The 24,035-nt window shown below is 49.7% G+C and overlaps 1 protein-coding gene across 2 annotated transcripts in view; it reads left to right on the forward strand.

Annotated features, from left to right (window-relative positions):
* nrp1a (neuropilin 1a) overlaps positions 1-24,035 on the forward strand; it is an 82,865-nt gene that overhangs the window by 43,379 nt on the left and 15,451 nt on the right. For both annotated transcript variants that reach the window (XM_079259481.1, XM_079259482.1), the window contains exons 8-10: positions 11,973-12,128; positions 14,414-14,558; positions 21,501-21,832. In XM_079259481.1, coding sequence (XP_079115607.1) covers positions 11,973-12,128; positions 14,414-14,558; positions 21,501-21,832 — 633 coding nt within the window. The remainder of the gene's footprint in view (positions 1-11,972; positions 12,129-14,413; positions 14,559-21,500; positions 21,833-24,035) is intronic.

Here is a 24,035-nt window from a genome sequence, read left to right on the forward strand (position 1 = left end):
GGCGCGTCAAGGAGACGTCATGGAGGCGCGTCAAGGAGGCGCGTCAAGGAGACGTCAAGGAGGCGCGTCAAGGAGACGTCAAGGAGGCGCGTCAAGGAGGCGCGTCAAGGAGACGTCAAGGAGGCGCGTCAAGGAGACGTCAAGGAGGCGCGTCAAGGAGGCGCGTCAAGGAGGCGCGTCAAGGAGACGTCAAGGAGACGTCAAGATTTCTCGTGCCGCGTTTTCAGTGTTTGCCGCGGCGCAGTGTCACGTGCCGAAAATGTAAAAAGTTTTATAAAGTTGACCCACCGCTAAACACCAGAGATAGAAAATCCAAACTTCTGCCGCTTGACCCGGGGCGTCAACCAATCAGAGCGATATACGTCACGGCTCATTTTCATCGGGAAGAAGTCGAAAATGGAGGACAAGCTAATCGTTTCGGGATGTGCAAAGCCAGTCATCTGGCTGTTCACATTTTTATTATCGTGATCGGAACAGAAGGGACCTTGCCTAGCCTTATGACGACGTTCTCCAGCTTTATTTATTTAATAAAGTCATGCCTTTCTCTCTACTGCATCGCCATCATTCAAACTGACACGCTCCGCCTTTACCCCCTCTCGTTTCCGCTGCGTTTGCCGCTCGCTCCCGACAAGCCGCTAACGTGACAGGAGCATCTTGGGAGTTGGACACAAAAGTGACAGTTTAGTGGCCAGCAGTGAGCGTCTGAATACACCGTAAGGCTAAGAAGATGAGCAGGAACACGTCGGAGCTTCTACTTCTTTGTTCTTTTTGGAAGTCATGTGAGGTGTACAGCTCAACACTGCCCCCTCATGGTTGTCAGTGGTACTGCACCCTACATCTGTGCACATGTGGAAACTGTGTGAAAACTGAGCTAACATGTACGTAAATGACGGACAGATGACACAGGCCCATACGTGTCATGCATATTTCAGCTTTTACATGCTCGATTCATCCCCCCCGCATCCACCTATCTCCCCGCATCTTCACGTCCTACCTGATAACTTTCCCTTTTGTTGATAAGACAGAGCACCTCAGGGGATTCTGCTAGCTTCACACACACACACACACACACACAGGCCATGTCATATTTTTCTGTCTGACGGCTTATCTGCACAAAGCGATCATCACCCACCAAGGGAACTTTATGTGGGAAGATTACAGATTTAGTTCCTTCATCCCTTGATGGGAATAAGACTCATACCGTAAGCCCCCCCCCCGCCAGTTGCTCTACAACACGTACATATGTTTGATTTATTAAGCTAAAGCCTCAGAGCCCTGTAAATGCCCCGACTCTTTCCTTTTTTTAAATTCTTTCTCGACAGTATTTGCTTCGGTGCTGAAAGTTTTGGCTCGGCGATTCCCTCCAGGGATGAATAACCGAGCCGACGTGAAGCCAAATATTTGCTCGGGGACGATCATAAGCAAGCTTTTCCTTTATTATTACAACAAAAATATTGTCCTGGGGGCCCATGTTTCTCCTTCAAACTAATTTCATCAGCGTGCACCGGCATGTGCGTGCAGGTTTATGTGCATTCTCCCATGCTCCGGTGTGTTTCGGTGTGTTTGGTGTTACGGGTGGGTGGCAGGGTCTGGCAGGGTGCATGCCGTCCTGCGGGAGCCCGATGTGTGTCTGAGTGGATCAGGAAGAAGTAGAGACGTCCTGCTGCATGACATGTTGGTCTGTCTGAGAGGAAAGTCCATTGTCCAACTCCTGAAGTATCGATCTGGAGGATTTCTGAGCAGCAATCAGATGAGAACAGAAAATCTGACTCTTAATCTCCCACTTCAAAGGCAGTGAAAGAGTCTGTGCTTGCCCCATCATTTCTGTTTTCTGAGGAATGCAGCGCGCTGGTGCCAAAGCAGTCTGAGCAATTATCACAAGTGGAATTTCTCATTAGGCCCGTCCGCGGTGCTGCAACAAGCCTGGTGGCGTGTACACATCATCTCAGTCAGATGTATAGTAATCAATTCATTCTTTATTTCCTGACTGCAGCTTCAGCCAGACACTTTCATTATTCATGACAGGCGGCCTTTGATTCCCGGGCATTTTCCTCCTCTCTGCTTTGCTTCTGCTCTCCTCAACATAATCCAGATTTGTCATCCATGTTAATGCTGCCTCATTCTGATGCGTGGCGAGGAGGAGGCGAGATGCTGGAGTCTCTTCACTCGCTAATGAGATCGGTGTGGCGTTGGTGAGAGCTGCTTTAGCTGGGTCACTAATCAGCCCTTTGCTGCACACTGAGATGGACAGATGTCTTCTGAAGAGGCCATGTCCCTCGCTGAGCTGCTCTTCTCATTCCCTCCAGTCATCTTGCAGATCAGGAGGTTGGGAAAGCTTTGTGCACATTACCTGCAGCAGGTCGATGAACGTCTGTGTCTTTATTAGCTGCGTGGCTGCAGGTCGTTCCTCTCCGAGAGGAAGGAGTGGCACGCTCACACACAGACACGACGCTTCACTGAGAACTTTCCGGGGAAACCACCGAGACTCGGAAACGTCGGGGAAGGACCCGAAGGCCACCGAGCGTCTCTGAAGGAGCCGAGAAAAGACTGAATGTGTGTCAGGCAGCTGCCATCGATTACACACACTCACAACATCAATAATTTAGACAGTCTTGGAGAAAACCCGACTTGTCGATACCTGAAAGCCTTTATAGAGCATCCCATGATGGGAATATACCTTCTTCCTCCATACATATACAGAACTTTGCACTCTTTATTCTTCTTTCCTTCATGTAGTCGGACCCGTGTGTGCGTGACGTATCTGATGATGATCAGTCCTCTCATCTCCTGGAAGCAGAAACACATCAGTGTTTGTTCACACAGAAAGCTGCTTTAGTTCCTTCCTTTGTGGTAAAAGTCCAGATAAAGTTGACCGTTTACGTCCCAACGACCAGATATCATGACGGCTTCAGGTCCGGAGGTCGGCGTGGAGGAGCTGCTCGACTCGTCTGGACCGCGTTTCCTTTAAACCTGGAAAGCAAACAAAAACAGCAACTCTGCAGCTGATGAAGTCTAGCGGAGGAGAGAGGCTGCTGGTGACAAAATCATCATGCCATGCAAATGGAAACATGGGACAACCTGGCTGCTCCTGGACCTGCTGCTCCTGGACCTGCTGCTCCTGGACCTGGCTGCTCCTGGACCTGCTGCTCCTGGACCTGCTGCTCCTGGACCTGGCTGCTCCTGGACCTGGCTGCTCCTGGACCTGGCTGCTCCTGGACCTGGCTGCTCCTGGACCTGGCTGCTCCTGGACCTGATGCTCCTGGACCTGCTGCTCCTGGACCTGGCTGCTCCTGGACCTGCTGCTCCTGGACCTGGCTGCTCCTGGACCTGGCTGCTCCTGGACCTGCTGCTCCTGGACCTGGCTGCTCCTGGACCTGCTGCTCCTGGACCTGGCTGCTCCTGGACCTGGCTGCTCCTGGACCTGCTGCTCCTGGACCTGCTGCTCCTGGACCTGCTGCTCCTGGACCTGGCTGCTCCTGGACCTGCTGCTCCTGGACCTGCTGCTCCTGGACCTGCTGCTCCTGGACCTGCTGCTCCTGGACCTGCTGCTCCTGGACCTGCTGCTTCTGGACCTGCTGCTCCTGGACCTGCTGCTCCTGGACCTGGCTGCTCCTGGACCTGGCTGCTCCTGGACCTGCTGCTCCTGGACCTGCTGCTTCTGGACCTGGCTGCTCCTGGACCTGCTGCTCCTGGACCTGCTGCTCCTGGACCTGGCTGCTTCTGGACCTGCTGCTCCTGGACCTGGCTGCTCCTGGACCTGCTGCTCCTGGACCTGCTGCTCCTGGACCTGGCTGCTTCTGGACCTGCTGCTCCTGGACCTGCTGCTCCTGGACCTGCTGCTCCTGGACCTGGCTGCTTCTGGACCTGCTGCTTCTGGACCTGCTGCTTCTGGACCTGCTGCTCCTGGACCTGCTGCTCCTGGACCTGGCTGCTCCTGGACCTGCTGCTCCTGGACCTGGCTGCTCCTGGACCTGGCTGCTCCTGGACCTACTGCTCCTGGACCTGCTGCTCCTGGACCTGGCTGCTTCTGGACCTGCTGCTCCTGGACCTGCTGCTTCTGGACCTGCTGCTTCTGGACCTGCTGCTCCTGGACCTGCTGCTCCTGGACCTGGCTGCTCCTGGACCTGGCTGCTCCTGGACCTGGCTGCTCCTGGACCTGCTGCTTCTGGACCTGCTGCTCCTGGACCTGGCTGCTTCTGGACCTGCTGCTCCTGGACCTGCTGCTTCTGGACCTGCTGCTTCTGGACCTGCTGCTCCTGGACCTGCTGCTTCTGGACCTGCTGCTCCTGGACCTGGCTGCTTCTGGACCTGCTGCTTCTGGACCTGCTGCTCCTGGACCTGGCTGCTTCTGGACCTGCTGCTCCTGGACCTGCTGCTCCTGGACCTGGCTGCTTCTGGACCTGCTGCTCCTGGACCTGGCTGCTCCTGGACCTGCTGCTCCTGGTTCTCATCAGAAGATCGATGAGAGGATGGAGACCTGCCCTGCAGAAGCCCAACAGAGGGATGGAGGCAGCAGAGACGACATGATGAAAGGAAACAGCAGAAGTTCCCGGTCGGATCATGTTGGCCGTAACGGAGACAGAAAAGACCTCCAGGCCGCTTGGCGATTGTCTGCAGCTGCTGGGATCGGATCATCAAGCAGCTTCCAGACATGACACACCGCTTAGGTCTCCCTCTTTTCCGTCCCATCACTGTTTCCTGCCGTTGTCATCATTACTCAGTGTGTTAGTCATGTGTCTGGAAGCTCCTCCAGCCTGGACAGAGAGCTGAAACCATGCAGGTCTACCTGCAGAACTTTACCATCGCTGCCATCTGACCTCTGCTTCCCTCACTGTCACGTTAACAGATGATCGAGGAGACATGCATAATTTAAAGCGAGGGAAGCTAAAAATAAGCCGTAATCCTGTCGGCTGGATGATGTGATGAATGGAAGGTCGGCGCTGGAAGTCGGAGGTCCTGCAGCACTTTGGTGAAACAATTTTAATGGAAGGAGGATTAATTAAACGTCCAGGTAATGGAGCTGTTCCTGAAGGCGCCTTGCAGCGCCGCTGGTGCAGCTGGAGGAGAAGCCGGCGAGCAGATCGGTGCACGCTGCCGTGGAAACGCTCCCAAAACGCCATCTCCCCGCCGCGGCAGAGGTGGTGCAAAATAATGATAATGTGATCCGGCAGGGAACTGGGGGCTCTGCATCAACTTTATGACTCGAACTATTCCATCCTTGGAGATCCATAAAGCGTTTGCAGAGGTTGTTTCCTGGAGCGAGGCCTCCGTCTTCGTCTCCTCCCGTTCCTTTCCTCCTCATCCTCACCGTGTTGTATCTGCTGAGGGAAGAGGAATAAAGTCGTTCCCCAGAGGCCTCCGTTATTCAGTCAGCGGCCCACACACACACACACACACACACACACACACACACACACACACACACACACACACACACTCAGACAGGAAGCAGGGAAATGGAATTTAAAGCAACATATTTACTCCTTCTTCTCCCAGAGTGCAGATAGCTGCATGCAACTCCTTGGCAACTCAATTATAAGCCAATCAAGCAGTGAAAGACGGCGTTGGGGGGTTTTCTTCAGCTGCCCCCCCCCCCCCTCGGCTTCCCCGCTCTGACTCGGCTCTAGCTTCAAACACACATCATGTGGTTTTGCATCTGAGTCACACAGAGCGGTGATGAATGGATAGACTGGGTTATCACACCCCAGGCCTTTGAGGGATAATTGGAAAATGATCTTGAAACTAAAATAAACTTTTACAAACACATAAATAACTAAAATCCAGAGTGTGTTTTTATTCCATCATCTGTTGCTGCTCCTGGCTTCCATCCAGAAGCCTGACGTTCCCCCCGACGTCGGACGCTACAAGCCCGAACATGACCTCTCCGGAGCTGGCCGACTCCACCGCCTCGAGCCGCCTCCACCGCCTCGAGCCTCCAGCTCCTAATGCATCTCCTTCCGCCTCGAGCCGCCTACACCGCCTCCACCGCCTCCACCGCCTCGAGCCTCCAGCTCCTAATGCATCTCCTTCCGCCTCGAGCCGCCTCCACCGCCTCGAGCCTCCAGCTCCTAATGCATCTCCTTCCGCCTCGAGCCGCCTCCACCGCCTCGAGCTGCCTCCACCGCTTCGAGCTGCCTCCACCGCCTCGAGCCTCCAGCTCCTAATGCATCTCCTTTCGCCTCGAGCCGCCTTGAGCTTCCTCCACCGCCTCGAGCCGCCTCGAGCTGCCTCCACCGCCTCCACCGCCGCGAGCCTCCAGCTCCTAATGCATCTCCTTCCGCCTCGAGCCGCCTCGAGCCGCCTCCACCGCTTCGAGCTGCCTCCACCGCCTCGAACCTCCAGCTCCTAATGCATCTCCTTTCGCCTCAAGCCGCCTCGAGCCGCCTCGAGCTTCCTCCACCGCCTCGAGCCGCCTCCATCGCCTCGAGCCGCCTCCACCGCCTCGAGCCGCCTCCACCGCCTCGAGCCGCCTCCACCGCCTCGAGCCGCCTCCATCGCCTCGAGCCGCCTCCATCGCCTCGAGCTTCCTCCACCGCCTCGAGCCGCCTCCATCGCCTCGAGCCGCCTCCATCGCCTCGAGCTTCCTCCATCGCCTCGAGCCGCCTCCATCGCCAAAGGCTTCCTCCACCGCCTCGAGCCGCCTCCATCGCCTCGAGCTTCCTCCATCGCCTCGAGCTTCCTCCACCGCCTCGAGCCGCCTCCATCGCCTCGAGCTTCCTCCATCGCCTCGAGCCGCCTCCATCGCCTCGAGCCGCCTCCATCGCCTCGAGCTTCCTCCACCGCCTCGAGCTTCCTCCACCGCCTCGAGCTTCCTCCACCGCCTCGAGCTTCCTCCACCGCGTCGAGCTTCCTCCATCGCCTCGAGCCGCCTCCACCGCCTCGAGCCGCCTCCACCGCCTCGAGCCGCCTCCACCGCCTCGAGCCGCCTCCACCGCCTCGAGCCGCCTCCATCGCCTCGAGCCGCCTCCATCGCCTCGAGCCGCCTCCACCGCCTAGAGCCGCCTCCACCGCCTCGAGCTGCCTCCACCGCCTCGAGCTGCCTCCACCGCCTCGAGCCTCCAGCTCCTAATGCATCTCCTTCCGCCTCGGGCCGCCTCCACCGCCTCGAGCTGCCTCCACCGCCTCCACCGCCTCTAGCCTCCAGCTCCTAATGCATCTCCTTCCGCCTCGAGCCGCCTCCACCGCCTCGGGCCGCCTCCACCACCTCGAGCTGCCTCCACCGCCTCGAGCCTCCAGCTCCTAATGCATCTCCTTCCGCCTCAGGCCGCCTCCACCGCCTCGAGCTGCCTCCACCGCCTAGAGCCTCCAGCTCCTAATGCATCTCCTTCCGCCTCGGGCCGCCTCCACCGCCTCGAGCTGCCTCCACCGCCTCCACCGCCTCGAGCCTCCAGCTCCTAATGCATCTCCTTCCGCCTCGAGCCGCCTCCACCGCCTCGAGCTTCCTCCACCGCCTCGAGCTGCCTCCACCGCCTCGAGCCTCCAGCTCCTAATGCATCTCCTTCCGCCTCGAGCCGCCTCCACCGCCTCGAGCTTCCTCCACCGCCTCGAGCTTCCTCCACCGCCTCGAGCCGCCTCCATCGCCTCGAGCCGCCAAGCTTTGAGCCGTTATATGACTCATAACAGGAAGGCAGAAAACACACAAACACTTTCTGGATTAAAAAAACTCCCAGGAGGCGAGGACACGTTGATGTCCTGCCGCCGCCTTTCTGGAAGGATCCGGGTGATTTCTCACCCTCCTGGCAGGTTTACGGCTCAGGTTGTGTGGTCCTGGCCGACATGAGGAGCGGCATGCCCAGCATGTCATCTGAGCCTCGCTGGGCTCCAGACAAACTGCAAAACAACCAGAAAGTCAATGTTTGATCCGCAGATTCACACGTCTGCTTCTGATTCCAGCTGCGACCACATGAGAGGAAAGCCTTCTGCGTTCAGCGTGCAGAGGTCAGGATGGGCCGTCCTCGCCCCCGGGTCAGAAGGAGCCCCACTAGCCATGATTATCTAGGCGTGTTTGTTTTCACTGCGGTCTCTGTGGTTTACGATGGACTCGGCTTCACATCGCAGTGTCCTGGCAGCCCGTCTTCTCTCCCTGACCCGTGTAACCTCGGTCTGTTAGCGGCGTTCCTCTGCCTCTAACAAGCAGCCATTAATAAATCATGCTTTGCTCATTACCCAGCCCCGTTATCAGGCCCTGGATGTGAAATTGATCCAGTCTGCGTTCTTCTTCACAGGGGAGCTCGTGCTTCTGTCCTTCACATGTTGCAAGGCATCGCTGTGAGAGGCTAACCTCCCCTCCCAGCTTCCCACTCTCTCCTTCATGCCGTCCCAACGGCTCGGCGTGGAGCTGCTTTGGACCCCGAGCTTCAGAAGACACCTCCAGGCCCAATAAGTTCTTTAAAACGTCTGCAGTGACTCAGTTTGCCTGAGAGATGAATTACTGAGGCATGCTGAGCTCTCCCAAGATTCCACAGATCGTAATCATGACAGACTCCGTGTTTTTTATGTCTTTTCCAGCTGCCTTCAGCAAGAATTTCATTTAGAGAAGGATGTTTGATCACAGGAGTGACGGGCGAGGTCCCTCCAATCAGCTGTTGAGCTCCCCCAGCAGCTTCCAGCTCCTAATGCATCTCCTTCCTAAAATAAGATCCACATGGCATCAGTAAGGAGTCGAACAGCAGAGGTTACCTAGCAACAGGCCAGTAACATGACTGGGTCTAAAAGGAGCATTTTAGAGAGGAAGAGTCTCTCAGATGGAAAGACGGACAGAGCTTCTCCAGTCTGGAACAAACTGGGTTATCATCAAAATATTTGGATAATTAGAAGGAATCTCTGTATGCTGGGACCAGGCTGGTGATGTTCTGCATTAACAGCAGACATGATTCTCTACTGGAAACCAGTGCATGGACTCAGGAAGCTTCCAGAAACCAGTGTGAACCCAGTTCAGGCTGAAATCCACACATGCAGGTTAAAGCTCCATCATATGTGAAGAGGATCCAGAAACACGCCGTCTTCTCTGGACCAAAGCTCATTTAAAATGTTCTGAGTGGAAACCTGGATGAAGATGTGGAATAGTTTGTGGACAGCATGGACGGCGTGTCCTGCAGACTAAAGAGGAGAGGGAGCATCCAGCTTGTTATCAGCCTGCATCTCTGATGGGATGGGGTTGCATTAGTGCCGATGGCGTGGGCAGCTTCCACATCTGGGAAGCTCCATCAATGCTGAAACATCTGCTCCCATCCAGACAACGTCTCTTTCAGGGAAGACCTTCCACCATGCTGGACCACATCCTGATGGTGGAACAGGAGAACTGGTCCAGCAGGACCATGCTGGACTAAGTCGTGATGGTGGAACAGGAGAACTGGTCCAGCAGGACCACGCTGGACCACATCCTGATGGTGGAACAGGAGAACTGGTCCAGCAGGACCATGTTGGACCACATCCTGATGGTGGAACAGGAGAACCGGTCCAGCAGGACCACGCTGAACCACATCCTGATGGTGGAACAGGAGAACTGGTCCAGCAGGACCACGTTGGACCACATCCTGATGGTGGAACAGGAGAACTGGTCCAGCAGGACAATGTTGGACCACATCCTGATGGTGGAACAGGAGAACCGGTCCAGTAGGACCATGTTGGACCACATCCTGATGGTGGAACAGGAGAACTGGTCCAGCAGGACCATGTTGGACCACATCCTGATGGTGGAACAGGAGAACTGGTCCAGCAGGACCATGTTGGACCACATCCTGATGGTGGAACAGGAGAACTGGTCCAGCAGGACCATGTTGGACCACATCCTGATGGTGGAACAGGAGAACCGGTCCAGCAGGACCACGCTGAACCACATCCTGATGGTGGAACAGGAGAACCGGTCCAGCAGGACCATGTTGGACCACATCCTGATGGTGGAACAGGAGAACTGGTCCAGCAGGACAATGTTGGACCACATCCTGATGGTGGAACAGGAGAACCGGTCCAGTAGGACCATGTTGGACCACATCCTGATGGTGGAACAGGAGAACTGGTCCAGCAGGACCATGTTGGACCACATCCTGATGGTGGAACAGGAGAACTGGTCCAGCAGGACCATGTTGGACCACATCCTGATGGTGGAACAGGAGAACTGGTCCAGCAGGACCATGTTGGACCACATCCTGATGGTGGAACAGGAGAACTGGTCCAGTAGGACCATGTTGGACCACATCCTGATGGTGGAACAGGAGAACTGGTCCAGCAGGACCACGCTGAACCACATCCTGATGGTGGAACAGGAGAACTGGTCCAGCAGGACCACGCTGGACCACATCCTGATGGTGGAACAGGAGAACTGGTCCAGCAGGACCATGTTGGACCACATCCTGATGGTGGAACAGGAGAACCGGTCCAGCAGGACCATGTTGGACCACATCCTGATGGTGGAACAGGAGAACCGGTCCAGCAGGACCATGTTGGACCACATCCTGCATCATCACAGTCCAACTCTTTCAGGTTTTCTTTTGTGTTTCATCATGGTTTGTCCATCATGGTTCCCAGTTTGCCTCGCCGCTCATATTCTCCAAACGACATCCTTCAGACTCGAAAGAAGAAAAGTTTTCCTTTTGTCTATTTTTAGGAAAGCATTTCCAGAATGCTGGTTTGTCATCGCTCCATCAGTAATAAGTCCAGAAAACCGTATAATTACAGATATTAAACACACATCTGGTTTTTGCAGCAACCCAAACCTGACTGCCATCCAGCAGCTTCTCACCCCACAGACTCTGTTCAGCCTCTGCGTTATTAAATGACAGCCGTCTGACGCAGACGGGATTTGATTTAGTTTCTATTTGTGGATTCAGGAGTTAGTGCAACCCCCCCCAAAGCTTGTTGACAGAAACAAAAAGAGGATTCTGTTTTCTGTGCCGTGACTTTAGAGAATCTCGGTTATTGCTTCCATCTATTTGTGTCTGTTTGCCGTGGAGGAGCAGAATGAGCGGCCTGCAGAAGTTCTGCTCTTCGCTCTGGATGAGTCAGTGTGGCTCCAGGCCGGACGGAGCTCCTCTCTCTGCTTTTACCATGCAGGAGCTCTGCTAAAATGTTCAGAGACACATTCGTTTTACTTCTGTATAATATGTGCAGACGACTGGAGGAGCTCGCCACCGTGGCTCTCCTCGTGCACATGCAGAGTCTGGTCGCCTTCCAGCCGTCAGACCCGTTCCCATCTGGTGTCAGCATCAAAGCCCTCGACTCGCAGCGTGCTCCTGTTCCAGCAACGCTCCGGCTTCTGCAGGCAGCACCATTACTCCTCATTAACGTCAGCTCAGCCTGTCAGAGGCGGCGCTGGCTTGTTAAAATGAAGTGAGCTTCTCCTTCTCAGAGGGGCTGGAAAGCTCTGAAAGCTCTTCAGGTTTGCACCAACTTATTTATCCGTGTGTTATGGATGAAAGGCTGGGACGGGGGGTTAAGCTGCCTTCACAGCGGCCCATTTGTTCCCACCAGTGGCTGAAAAATGGCACCAGCGAGCAGGCAGAGGTGTGAAGCTGGCCACTGGGAGGCTGATCCTGCAGCAGAAGCAGGAACATCTTCCTCTGATAAGCCTCAAATCAAAGCGTATCAGCTGATTGACCCCGCCGCCGCCGCCACTGGTGAAGATGTACTGCAGTGCAGGATTTCTCTGTAAAGCTCTGGCATGTTTTACAGCCACGATGTTTGATACCCAGTCTGCATCCGTCTCTCCACCTGGCCCTCTCTCATGTGACTGCAGCTTTAGTCAGCGCTCACCTTTATCCAATAAGCTCTTGTCTCCCATCTCAGGAAATGAAGCTGTCATCCTGTGTCTTTTTCTTTAATGGTTTCATTGCTGTTTATTAAATTCCAGGTGATGCTGGTGGAGCGTATTCATTCAGTCTGAGCATTTAAAGCCCTTTTCTTTGGCTTCTTTGTGTTTTAACAGGAAAAATGTCAAAAATGGAACTGAGTTTTCTGCTTTCTGTCTTCCTCAGGTGGACCTCGGGTTTCTACGGTTCGTCTCGGCCATCGGTACGCAGGGCGCCATTTCCCAGGAGACCAAGAGGGTTTACTTCGTCAAGTCCTACAAAGTAGACGTCAGCTCGAATGGAGAGGACTGGATTACTCTGAAAGAAGGATCAAAACACAAGGTGCTCCTCCACTCTCACGTCAGCCAGGAGAGCTGCAGTCACCGAACGAGGAGTTTTTAGGTTTATTGAAGTGTGTGAGGTACTTAGGAGGAGTCGATACCTTATCTGCAACAGACAGAGGTCACTTTCAGTTTGGACAATCAGGGCCTGAAGATCTCGGAACTGCTCAGTAAAGGAGCAGCAGAGGAGCCTGGGATGGCGTGTGAAACGTCTCCACAGAGTGTCCACGCTGCAAACGCCGCCAGGCGGTGCAGAATCTGCTCAGACCACCGATGTTCTGTCCTCCCTCTCCTCATCTCATGGCAGCTTTGGTTTCATTTGATGTGAGAAAACAAACAAACAGAATCAGAGGTGTGAAAGTTGGCCAGAGTTTGCAGCCTCCAGTGTCACATCGAGATTTCTGACCGATGAATGGACACATGGAATATGTTTGGCCCGAATTTAACCTACAACTTACAGCGATGTTTACGTCAGTGTAGCCGCCAAAGCTCGGTCACATGACCACCACATGTGGCCCACAAGCACGGCTTGCCTTAAGAGAACCACTTCTGGTACACAAAACCTTTTTCCTCATCCAGACCAGGCAAATACCAGACATCTGGGCCACATGTGGTCCACAGGAGACGTGCCATAATCCAGACCAGGCCAACAGCGGATATCTGGGCCAATTCTGGCCGACACGGCATCGTAACTGAGCCAAAAGTAGCCCTGGGTCGGCCCGAACATGTCTGTGTCGTAGATAGATGGATGGATAGATAGATAGATAGATAGATGGATGGATGGATGGATGGATGGATAGATAGATAGATAGATAGATAGATAGATAGATAGATAGATAGATAGATAGATAGATAGGTAGATGGATGTATGGATAGGTAGATGGATGTATGGATAGGTAGATGGATGTATGGATAGGTAGATGGATGGATGGATAGATAGATAGATAGATAGATAGATAGATAGATAGATAGATAGATAGATAGATAGGTAGATGGATGTATGGATAGGTAGATGGATGTATGGATAGGTAGATGGATGTATGGATAGGTAGATAGATGGATGGATGGATGGATGGATGTATGGATAGGTAGATGGATGTATGGATAGGTAGATGGATGTATGGATAGGTAGATAGATGGATGGATGGATGGATGGATGTATGGATAGGTAGATAGATGGATAGATGGATGGATAGATTACGTAACAGATACCGTGTCTCCACTTGGAATATCCCGTTATTTGATCTCAGTCAGCTGACTCGTAGGCGACCTCGTTGCCTCGGAGGTCATCAGAAAGGGAAAAACCCGACTTTCTGCTCTGGCCCCACAGCAAAGTTTCCCACTTTGATCTGTGTTATAATAAACACACACACCGCCTCTTACAGAAGCTACAGAAGCGAAGCAGCTCACCGTCCTGGCTGACAAGCGAGGAGGAGCTGCTTTGTATGGACGGACATGAAGGAGGGCGTCCAGCTGCTGGAGGAGGAGGAAGATGGAGGGATGCTTGACCGGAGCGTGATAACCAGGCTTTGTCCAGCTGGAGTCGAGCGAAGCCTCGTGTGTGTTTACTGCAACATGTTTTTAGATAAAAAAGAAAGCATATATTTCTCCTCATCCAGCCAGGCCTCCAGGCCTGACTCTACGTTCTCTCCAGAGCACACTGTTCCTTCTGTAAAGTGGCAGCTTAAGGGTGCCGCCACAAACCCGCCTTGTGTTTTTCCAGCCTCTAAAGTGCTTTTGTGTGGAAGGGCACCATTTGCTACATGCTGAGCCTGCAGTTTGCCATCTTAGCGCAGCCATGGAGAAGCCACTTTACAGCCAGCCAGTGGAGAGGAGGCTCTGCGTGACATTTAAGAGAGTGGATGGCTTTGGAGATGGGTCCCTTAGTGACGTAGCTGATAGGTGTTACGGAAGGGTTAGCGCGACCTCGCAGATCAGTCTGGTGGTGTGTTAGCTCCACCAGCAGCCATCTTTCCGTCTGTCCATCCTGCTTTGCTCCGTAACTGCTCAGTCAGGAGGTCGTGTGGTCACTTCTGAGGTTCAGCGTGACAAACTGCAGGCAGTTGTTTGGACGGGAAGTGGGCCTCTTCCCTTGGTGCTAGTAAACTGTCCCCAGGGAGCAGTGACATCTCTGACCTCTCAGCAGATACTGCGGTAAAGCCGGGATAGAGGACGGAGAAAGGGCATCTGGAGCCAGTCTGGTGGTGTGTCGTCCACGCAGCGCCAGCTTTCCCCGCAACATGCAGCCAAATGATCCACCTTTTCTCCTCTCTGACACTGTCGCAGGTATTCCAAGGCAACACCAACCCCACCGACATCACCAGGACCCTGCTGCCCAAACCTACGCTGACGCGCTTCGTCCGGATCCGTCCCGTTACCTGGGAAACCGGCATCGCGCTGCGCTTCGAGGTGTACGGCTGTAAGATATCAGGTTAGTTCCTGCAGCAGCGTTCAGTAATGAGCTGGTTGACTGTTGTGTTTGCTGTTTTCTGGTGGTTCCCAAACCACCGGGGGGGGGGGGGGCGAAATGAGACGCCGTTTCAGCGAGAATCCTCCTGGAGAAAAGTGGCGCACCAGCCAGGACTAGCCGTTCATGTTTGCATGTATCTCATTCAAAATGAATGAAGTAAACATCTGGAGGGCAGAGGCTGGACGTGCCCCCCCCCCCTCCTCAGCCACGCCGAGCGGTGATGGTTGGAGCACGTCTGTCTTCATCTCTGTGGGATTATCAATATGTGCATTGAATTATAATTAGTGCTTGTCTGAGATGGTTTTTAGCATATCAAAGGCTGCCAAAAATAAAGCAGCCCCTCTCCGCCTTGTTAAATACTCTCATATGTAAAGTTTTCCTCTTTTTTATGCTCTGTTGGTGTAATAGCCGAGGGCATTGTGGGTACATCGGGGTTACAGCTGGGGCGTGTGTTTGGGGCACATAATCAGACCGCTATGCAGAGCATAAACACATCACAGGGTGGGCGTTACCACAGGACTGCGCCATGACGTCAGCACCGCTGGGGCTCTGAAGACGCTGCCAACTGCTCTGCATGCGTGCTACCAGCCGTCCGGGACAGAGAGGAGGTTTTCTGACTCACACTGTTTGAGTTAAATAGAAAAACTACAAAATAAAATACAAATTGATTTTTTTAGTGCATCTCAGAGAAAGTGCTGCAAAGCAAACGAAGCAGAGCGACATGACTGTCAACTCCTCCCAAAGCAACACAACTACCAGAACTGTATGTATCATCCTGGTCTCTACAGAACGCAGAGACATGTGGGATTATTACATATATGTCAGAATCAACATGTGTCTTACTGTGTCAAAGTAAATTCATCTGGAACACGGTAACACACATGTAAAAATGTACACGTTATCTCTTCATTCAGGAGAACCACGCTATATTCAATACAAACCAGATAAAAGCAGCTCAGTTCATCTGGAAATGTGTAAAATACTCCTGGAAATTAGTAAAGTAATCCTAGGAAGGAGTGAAGTAATTTTAGAAAGGAGTAAAGTAATCCTACAACAAATAAAGTAATCCTAGGAAGGAGTAAAGTAATTTTAGAAAGGAGTAAAGTAATCCTACAACAAATAAAGTAATCCTAGGAAGGAGTAAAGTAATCCTACAACAAATAAAGTAATCCTAGGAAGGAGTAAAGTAATTTTAAAAAGGAGTAAAGTAATCCTACAACAAATAAAGTAATCCTAGGAAGGAGTAAAGTAATCCTAGGAAGGAGTAAGTTAATCCTCGAAGGAGTAATGTAATCATAGGAATAAGTAAAGTAATCCTAGGAAGAAGTAAGTAATCATAGGAAGGAGTAAATTAATCCTCGAAGGAGTAATGTAATCATAGGAATAAGTAAAGTAATCCTAGGAAGAAGTAAGTAATCATAGGAAGGAGTAAATTAATCCTCGAAAGGAGTAATGTAATCATAGGAATAAGTAAAGTAATCCTAGGAAGAAGTAAGTAATCATAGGAAGGAGTAAAATAATCCTAGTAAAGAGTTAAGTAATACTAGGAAGAAGTAAGTAATCCTAGGAAGGAGTAAATTAATCCTCGAAGGAGTAAAATAATCCGAGTAAAGAGTAAAGTAATACTAGGAAGAAGTAAAGTAATGTTAGGAAAGAGTAAAATAATCCTAGAAGGAGTAAAGTAATACAAGGACATAGTGAAGTAATATCAGGAAGAGGTAAAGTAATCTTATGAAGGACTAAAGCAATACTAGGAAAAAGTAAAGTAATCCTAGGAAGGAGTAAAGTAATACTAGGTAGGAGGAAAGTAATCTTCGGATTGCGTAAAGTAATCTGATGAAGAAGTAAAGTAATTCTAGACGGAGTAAAGTAATCCTATAAGTAGTAAAGTAATCGTAAGAAGGAGTAAAGTTATTCTCGGAAATAGTGAAGTAATGTCAGGAAAAGGTAAAGTAGTCCTAGAAGGAGTAAAGTTATTCTCGGAAATAGTAAAGTAATGTCAGGAAAAGGTAAAGTAGTCCTAGAAGGAGTAAAGTATTCCTGGTAATGTGTAAAGTAAATGAGGACATGTTACAGATACTAGTACTTCTACAGATACTGGTACCTCTACAGATATTAGTACCTCTACAGATACTAGTACTTCTACAGATATTAGTACTTCTACAGATACTTGTACTTCTACAGATGTTAGTACTTCTACAGATACTAGTACTTCTACAGATATTGGTACTTCTACAGATACTTGTACCTCTACAGATATTAGTACTTCTACAGATACTTGTACTTCTACAGATGTTAGTACTTCTACAGATACTAGTACTTCTACAGATATTGGTACTTCTACAGATACTTGTACCTCTACAGATATTAGTACTTCTACAGATACTAGTACTTCTACAGATATTAGTACTTCTACAGATACTAGTACTTCTACAGATATTAGTACTTCTACAGATACTTGTACCTCTACAGATATTAGTACTTCTACAGATACTTGTACCTCTACAGATGTTAGTACTTCTACAGATACTAGTACTTCTACAGATATTAGTACTTCTACAGATACTTGTACCTCTACAGATATTAGTACTTCTACAGATACTAGTACTTCTACAGATATTAGTACTTCTACAGATATTAGTACTTCTACAGATATTAGTACTTCTACAGATACTGGTACCTCTACAGATATTAGTACTTCTACAGATACTAGTACTTCTACAGATACTAGTACCTCTACAGATATTAGTACTTCTGCAGATATTAGTACTTCTACAGATATTAGTACTTCTACAGATACTAGTACCTCTACAGATGTTAGTACTTCTACAGATACTAGTACCTCTACAGATACTTGTACTTCTACAGATACTAGTACTTCTACAGATACTAGTACCTCTACAGATATTAGTACTTATACAGATATTAGTACTTCTACAGATATTAGTACTTCTACAGATACTAGTACCTCTACAGATGTTAGTACTTCTACAGATACTAGTACCTCTACAGATACTTGTACTTCTACAGATACTAGTACTTCTACAGATACTAGTACCTCTACAGATATTAGTACTTATACAGATACTAGTACTTCTACAGATACTTGTACCTCTACAGATATTAGTACTTCTACAGATACTAGTACCTCTACAGATATTAGTACTTCTACAGATACTAGTACCTCTACAGATATTAGTACTTCTACAGATACTAGTACCTCTACAGATATTAGTACTTCTACAGATGTTAGTACTTCTACAGATACTAGTACCTCTACAGATATTAGTACCTCTACAGATACTAGTACTTCTACAGATATTAGTACTTCTACAGATACTAGTACCTCTACAGATACTAGTACTTCTACAGATACTTGTACTTCTACAGATACTAGTACCTCTACAGATATTAGTACTTCTACAGATACTAGTACCTCTACAGATATTAGTACTTCTACAGATATTAGTACCTCTACAGATATTAGTACCTCTACAGATACTAGTACTTCTACAGATACTAGTACCTCTACAGATATTAGTACTTCTACAGATATTAGTACTTCTACAGATACTAGTACCTCTACAGATATTAGTACTTCTACAGATATTAGTACTTCTACAGATACTTGTACCTCTACAGATACTAGTACTTCTACAGATATTAGTACTTCTACAGATACTAGCACCTCTACAGATATTAGTACTTCTACAGATACTAGTACTTCTACAGATACTAGTACCTCTACAGATATTAGTACTTCTGCAGATATTAGTACTTCTACAGATATTAGTACCTCTACAGATGTTAGTACTTCTACAGATACTATTACTTCTACAGATACTAGTACCTCTACAGATACTTGTACTTCTACAGATACTAGTACTTCTACAGATACTAGTACCTCTACAGATATTAGTACTTATACAGATACTAGTACTTCTACAGATACTTGTACCTCTACAGATATTAGTACTTCTACAGATACTAGTACCTCTACAGATATTAGTACTTCTACAGATACTAGTACCTCTACATATATTAGTACTTCTACAGATACTGGTACCTCTACAGATATTAGTACTTCTACAGATACTAGTACTTCTACAGATATTAGTACTTATACAGATACTAGTACTTCTACAGATACTTGTACCTCTACAGATATTAGTACTTCTACAGATACTAGTACCTCTACAGATATTAGTACTTCTACAGATACTGGTACCTCTACAGATATTAGTACTTCTACAGATACTAGTACTTCTACAGATATTAGTACTTCTACAGATACTTGTACCTCTACAGATATTAGTACTTCTACAGATACTAGTACCTCTACAGATATTAGTATTTCTACAGATACTAGTACTTCTACAGATATTAGTACTTCTACAGATACTAGTACTTCTACAGATATTAGTACTTCTACAGATACTTGTACCTCTACAGATATTAGTACTTCTACAGATACTTGTACCTCTACAGATGTTAGTACTTCTACAGATATTAGTACTTCTACAGATACTTGTACCTCTACAGATATTAGTACTTCTACAGATACTAGTACTTCTACAGATATTAGTACTTCTACAGATACTAGTACCTATACAGATATTAGTACTTCTACAGATGTTAGTACTTCTACAGATACTAGTACCTCTACAGATATTAGTACCTCTACAGATACTAGTACCTCTACAGATACTAGTACTTCTACAGATACTTGTACTTCTACAGATACTAGTACTTCTACAGATACTAGTACCTCTACAGATATTAGTACTTCTACAGATACTAGTACCTCTACAGATATTAGTACTTCTACAGATGTTAGTACTTCTACAGATATTAGTACCTCTACAGATATTAGTACTTCTACAGATATTAGTACTTCTACAGATACTAGTACCTCTACAGATATTAGTACTTCTACAGATACTAGTACCTCTACAGATATTAGTACTTCTACAGATATTAGTACTTCTACAGATACTAGTACTTCTACAGATACTTGTACCTCTACAGATACTAGTACTTCTACAGATATTAGTACTTCTACAGATACTAGTACCTCTACAGATAATAGTACTTCTACAGATACTAGTACCTGTACAGATATTAGTACTTCTACAGATACTAGTACTTCTACAGATACTAGTACCTCTACAGATATTAGTACTTCTACAGATACTAGTACTTCTACAGATACTAGTACCTCTACAGATACTAGTACCTCTACAGATATTAGTACTTCTACAGATACTAGTACTTCTACAGATACTAGTACCTCTACAGATACTAGTACCTCTACAGATATTTGTACCTCTACAGATACTCGTATTTTTACAGATACTAGTATTTCTACAGATACTAGTACCTCTACAGATACTAGTACTTCTACAGATACTTGTACTTCTACAGATACTAGTACTTCTACAGATACTTGTACTTCTACAGATACTAGTACTTCTACAGATACTTGTACTTCTACAGATACTAGTACCTCTACAGATACTAGTACTTCTACAGATACTTGTACCTCTACAGATACTAGTACCTCTACAGATACTAGTACTTCTACAGATACTTGTACCTCTACAGATACTAGTACCTCTACAGATACTAGTACTTCTACAGATACTAGTACTTCTACAGATACTTGTACCTCTACAGATACTAGTACCTCTACAGATACTTGTACCTCTACAGATACTAGTACCTCTACAGATACTAGTACTTCTACAGATACTTGTACCTCTCCAGATGTTTACATCTGGTTCAGCAGCGTTTTGCTTCAGAGGAAACGGCGGACATATTTGCTCTATAAATCCTCGCGGCCGCGTGCCCGCTGAGATAACTGTTCGTTACTAAGACGAGGTGAAGCTCCGCCCAGCTGTTTGTAAATACGCCGCAGACCTCAAACCCTCTCCTGGACCGTGTGGTCTCCGTCTCCGAGCTCGCCGTCCCTCGCAGCTGAAGTCCATTAGCTCCTCCAGATGATGCGGGAGTTCGCTGACATCAGTCTCCTCCTCCTGTCCCTCACACACACACTCACACACTCGCTTTCAAACACATGCATCATCCCACTTCAAAGGCGTCCGCTACAGGCCTGCGAGGAACGGCTGAAACGGAGCTCCTGCGTCCGCCTGCATGTGGTCCGTGTGTGATGGAGGACCAGAGTCGTCTCAGAGGACGTCCGAAAGAAGATGGTTCTGCACACCTTCCCGGATCCAGCCTGCTGCAGGGTGGAATGCAGTGTTTCACACACACACACACACACACACACACACACACACACAGGACATGCCATATCTCAGTTCTGATCCGGTGTTTTGGGATTAAAGGAACTAAGATGCAGGATTTCAGCCTTGTACGTCGTGTTAGACTGAGAATCGGGTTAAAATGGTCGCATTACTCCTCGTGTGAGCGGGACGGCACCCAGAAGAAAAGGTGGGAACACGCTGGAGTCGCGTTCAAAGAGCTAGATCAGAGAAGAAGAATGACGGGGGAGGAAGAAAGTTGCAAAATGTGGTCCCACAGATGTGGACAGCTGTGCAGCAGAAGGAGGGCGGTCGATGAGTGCAGCAGATAAAACACAAAGAGAAAGGGCTTTTGTGTGTGAGGATAGACGGGATGAAAAGAACAAGGGCTCCCAGAAAGCAGGAGGCGCAAGCTCCAACCGGGGGGAGGCTTTTAATTGGCTGCCTGGAGACAACAGCTTCAGGCAGGAGAATTAGTATGCACGCACCAGATCTGCAGAGAGACGAGGCAAAGCAGGAGATCACAGAGCTGAGAGGAATCGGTCCTCCATCTTCTCGTTTGGCCTTGAAGCAACCTCAAAGTCAGCTTTATGCTCCGGTATCAGGTTGTTGATCTATGCGTTTGTCTGCTTTGTCTCAGAGTATCCGTGTTCAGGAATGCTGGGAATGGTGTCGGGTCTGATCACAGACAACCAGATCACCTCATCCTCCCATACGGACCGGAGCTGGGTGCCGGAGAACGCCCGGCTGCTGACCAGTAGGACGGGCTGGACGCTGCAGCCGCAGCCACAGCCCTTCACCAGCGAATGGCTGCAGGTGGATCTGGGCGAGGAGAAGCTGGTGAAGGGGTTGATCATCCAGGGAGGGAAGCTTCGCGAGAACAAGGTCTTCATTCGGAAGTTCCGCCTCGGATACAGCAACAACGGCTCCGACTGGAGGATGGTGCACGACGCCAACGCAAACAAGCCAAAGGTGAGACTCCGTTTCCGTCCTGAAACAGGATTTTACTAAAGAACTCTGCACACACACAGGTTGCACACACCCACCGGCTCACACAGGTTGCACACACACACACCGGCCTAAACAGGTTGCACACACACTGGCCTAAACATGTTGCACACAGACGCTGGCCTAAACAGGCTGCACACACACACACTGGCCTAAACATGTTGCACACAGACGCTGGCCTAAACAGGTTGCACACACACACTGGCCTAAACAGGTTGCACATAGACGCTGGCCTAAACAGGTTGCACACACACACTGGCCTAAACAGGTTGCACATAGACGCTGGCCTAAACAGGTTGCACACACACACACTGGCCTAAACATGTTGCACACAGACGCTGGCCTAAACAGGTTGCACACACACACTGGCCTAAACAGGTTGCACACAGACGCTGGCCTAAACAGGTTGCACACACACACTGGCCTAAACAGGTTGCACATAGACGCTGGCCTAAACAGGTTGCACACACACACTGGCCTAAACAGGTTGCACACACACACTGGCCTAAACAGGTTGCACACACACACTGGCCTAAACAGGTTGCACACACACTGGCCTAAACAGGTTGCACACACACACTGGCCTAAACAGGTTGCACACACACACTGGCCTAAACAGGTTGCACACACACACTGGCCTAAACAGGTTGCACACACACACTGGCCTAAACAGGTTGCACACACACACCGGCCTAAACATGTTGCACACACACACACACACTGGCCTAAACAGGTTGCACACACACACCAGCCTAAACAGGTTGCACACACACACACACACACACACACTGGCCTAAACAGGTTGCACACACACACCGGCCTAAACAGGTTGCACACACACACACACACTGGCCTAAACAGGTTGCACACACACACTGGCCTAAACTTATTTTCCTTTTTAAACATTTAACGTTAAATTTGATCTTTTGTTTCATTTTAGTTTTTAATGCTGAATGACAGACAAGCATGTTCCACCAATCAGAGCCCGGCTCACAGACCAGCATGTTCCACCAATCAGAGCCCAGCTCACAGACCAGCATGTTCCACCAATCAGAGCCCGGCTCACAGACCAGCATGTTCCACCAATCAGAGCCCGGCTCACAGACCAGCATGTTCCACCAATCAGAGCCCGGCTGACAGACCAGCATGTTCCACCAATCAGAGCCCAGCTCACAGACCAGCATGTTCCACCAATCAGAGCCCGGCTCACAGACCAGCATGTTCCACCAATCAGAGCCCGGCTCACAGACCAGCATGTTCCACCAATCAGAGCCCGACTGACAGACCAGCATGTTCCACCAATCAGAGCCCAGCTCACAGACCAGCATGTTCCACCAATCAGAGCCCGGCTCACAGACCAGCATGTTCCACCAATCAGAGCCCGGCTCACAGACCAGCATGTTCCACCAATCAGAGCCCGGCTCACAGACCAGCATGTTCCACCAATCAGAGCCCGGCTGACAGACCAGCATGTTCCACCAATCAGAGCCCAGCTCACAGACCAGCATGTTCCACCAATCAGAGCCCGGCTCACAGACCAGCATGTTCCACCAATCAGAGCCCGGCTCACAGACCAGCATGTTCCACCAATCAGAGCCCGACTGACAGACCAGCATGTTCCACCAATCAGAGCCCAGCTCACAGACCAGCATGTTCCACCAATCAGAGCCCAGCTCACAGACCAGCATGTTCCACCAATCAGAGCCCGACTGACAGACCAGCATGTTCCACCAATCAGAGCCCGACTGACAGACCAGCATGTTCCACCAATCAGAGCCCGGCTCACAGACCAGCATGTTCCACCAATCAGAGCCCGACTGACAGACCAGCATGTTCCACCAATCAGAGCCCAGCTCACAGACCAGCATGTTCCACCAATCAGAGCCCGGCTCACAGACCAGCATGTTCCACCAATCAGAGCCCGGCTGACAGACCAGCATGTTCCACCAATCAGAGCCCGGCTCACAGACCAGCATGTTCCACCAATCAGAGCCCGGCTCACAGACCAGCATGTTCCACCAATCAGAGCCCGACTGACAGACCAGCATGTTCCACCAATCAGAGCCCGGCTGACAGACCAGCATGTTCCACCAATCAGAGCCCGACTGACAGACCAGCATGTTCCACCAATCAGAGCCCGGCTCACAGACCAGCATGTTCCACCAAT

Source organism: Telmatherina bonti, assembly GCF_933228915.1.
Source record: "Telmatherina bonti genome assembly, chromosome: 20".
In the NCBI taxonomy this organism is placed as follows: Eukaryota; Metazoa; Chordata; class Actinopteri; order Atheriniformes; family Telmatherinidae; genus Telmatherina; species Telmatherina bonti.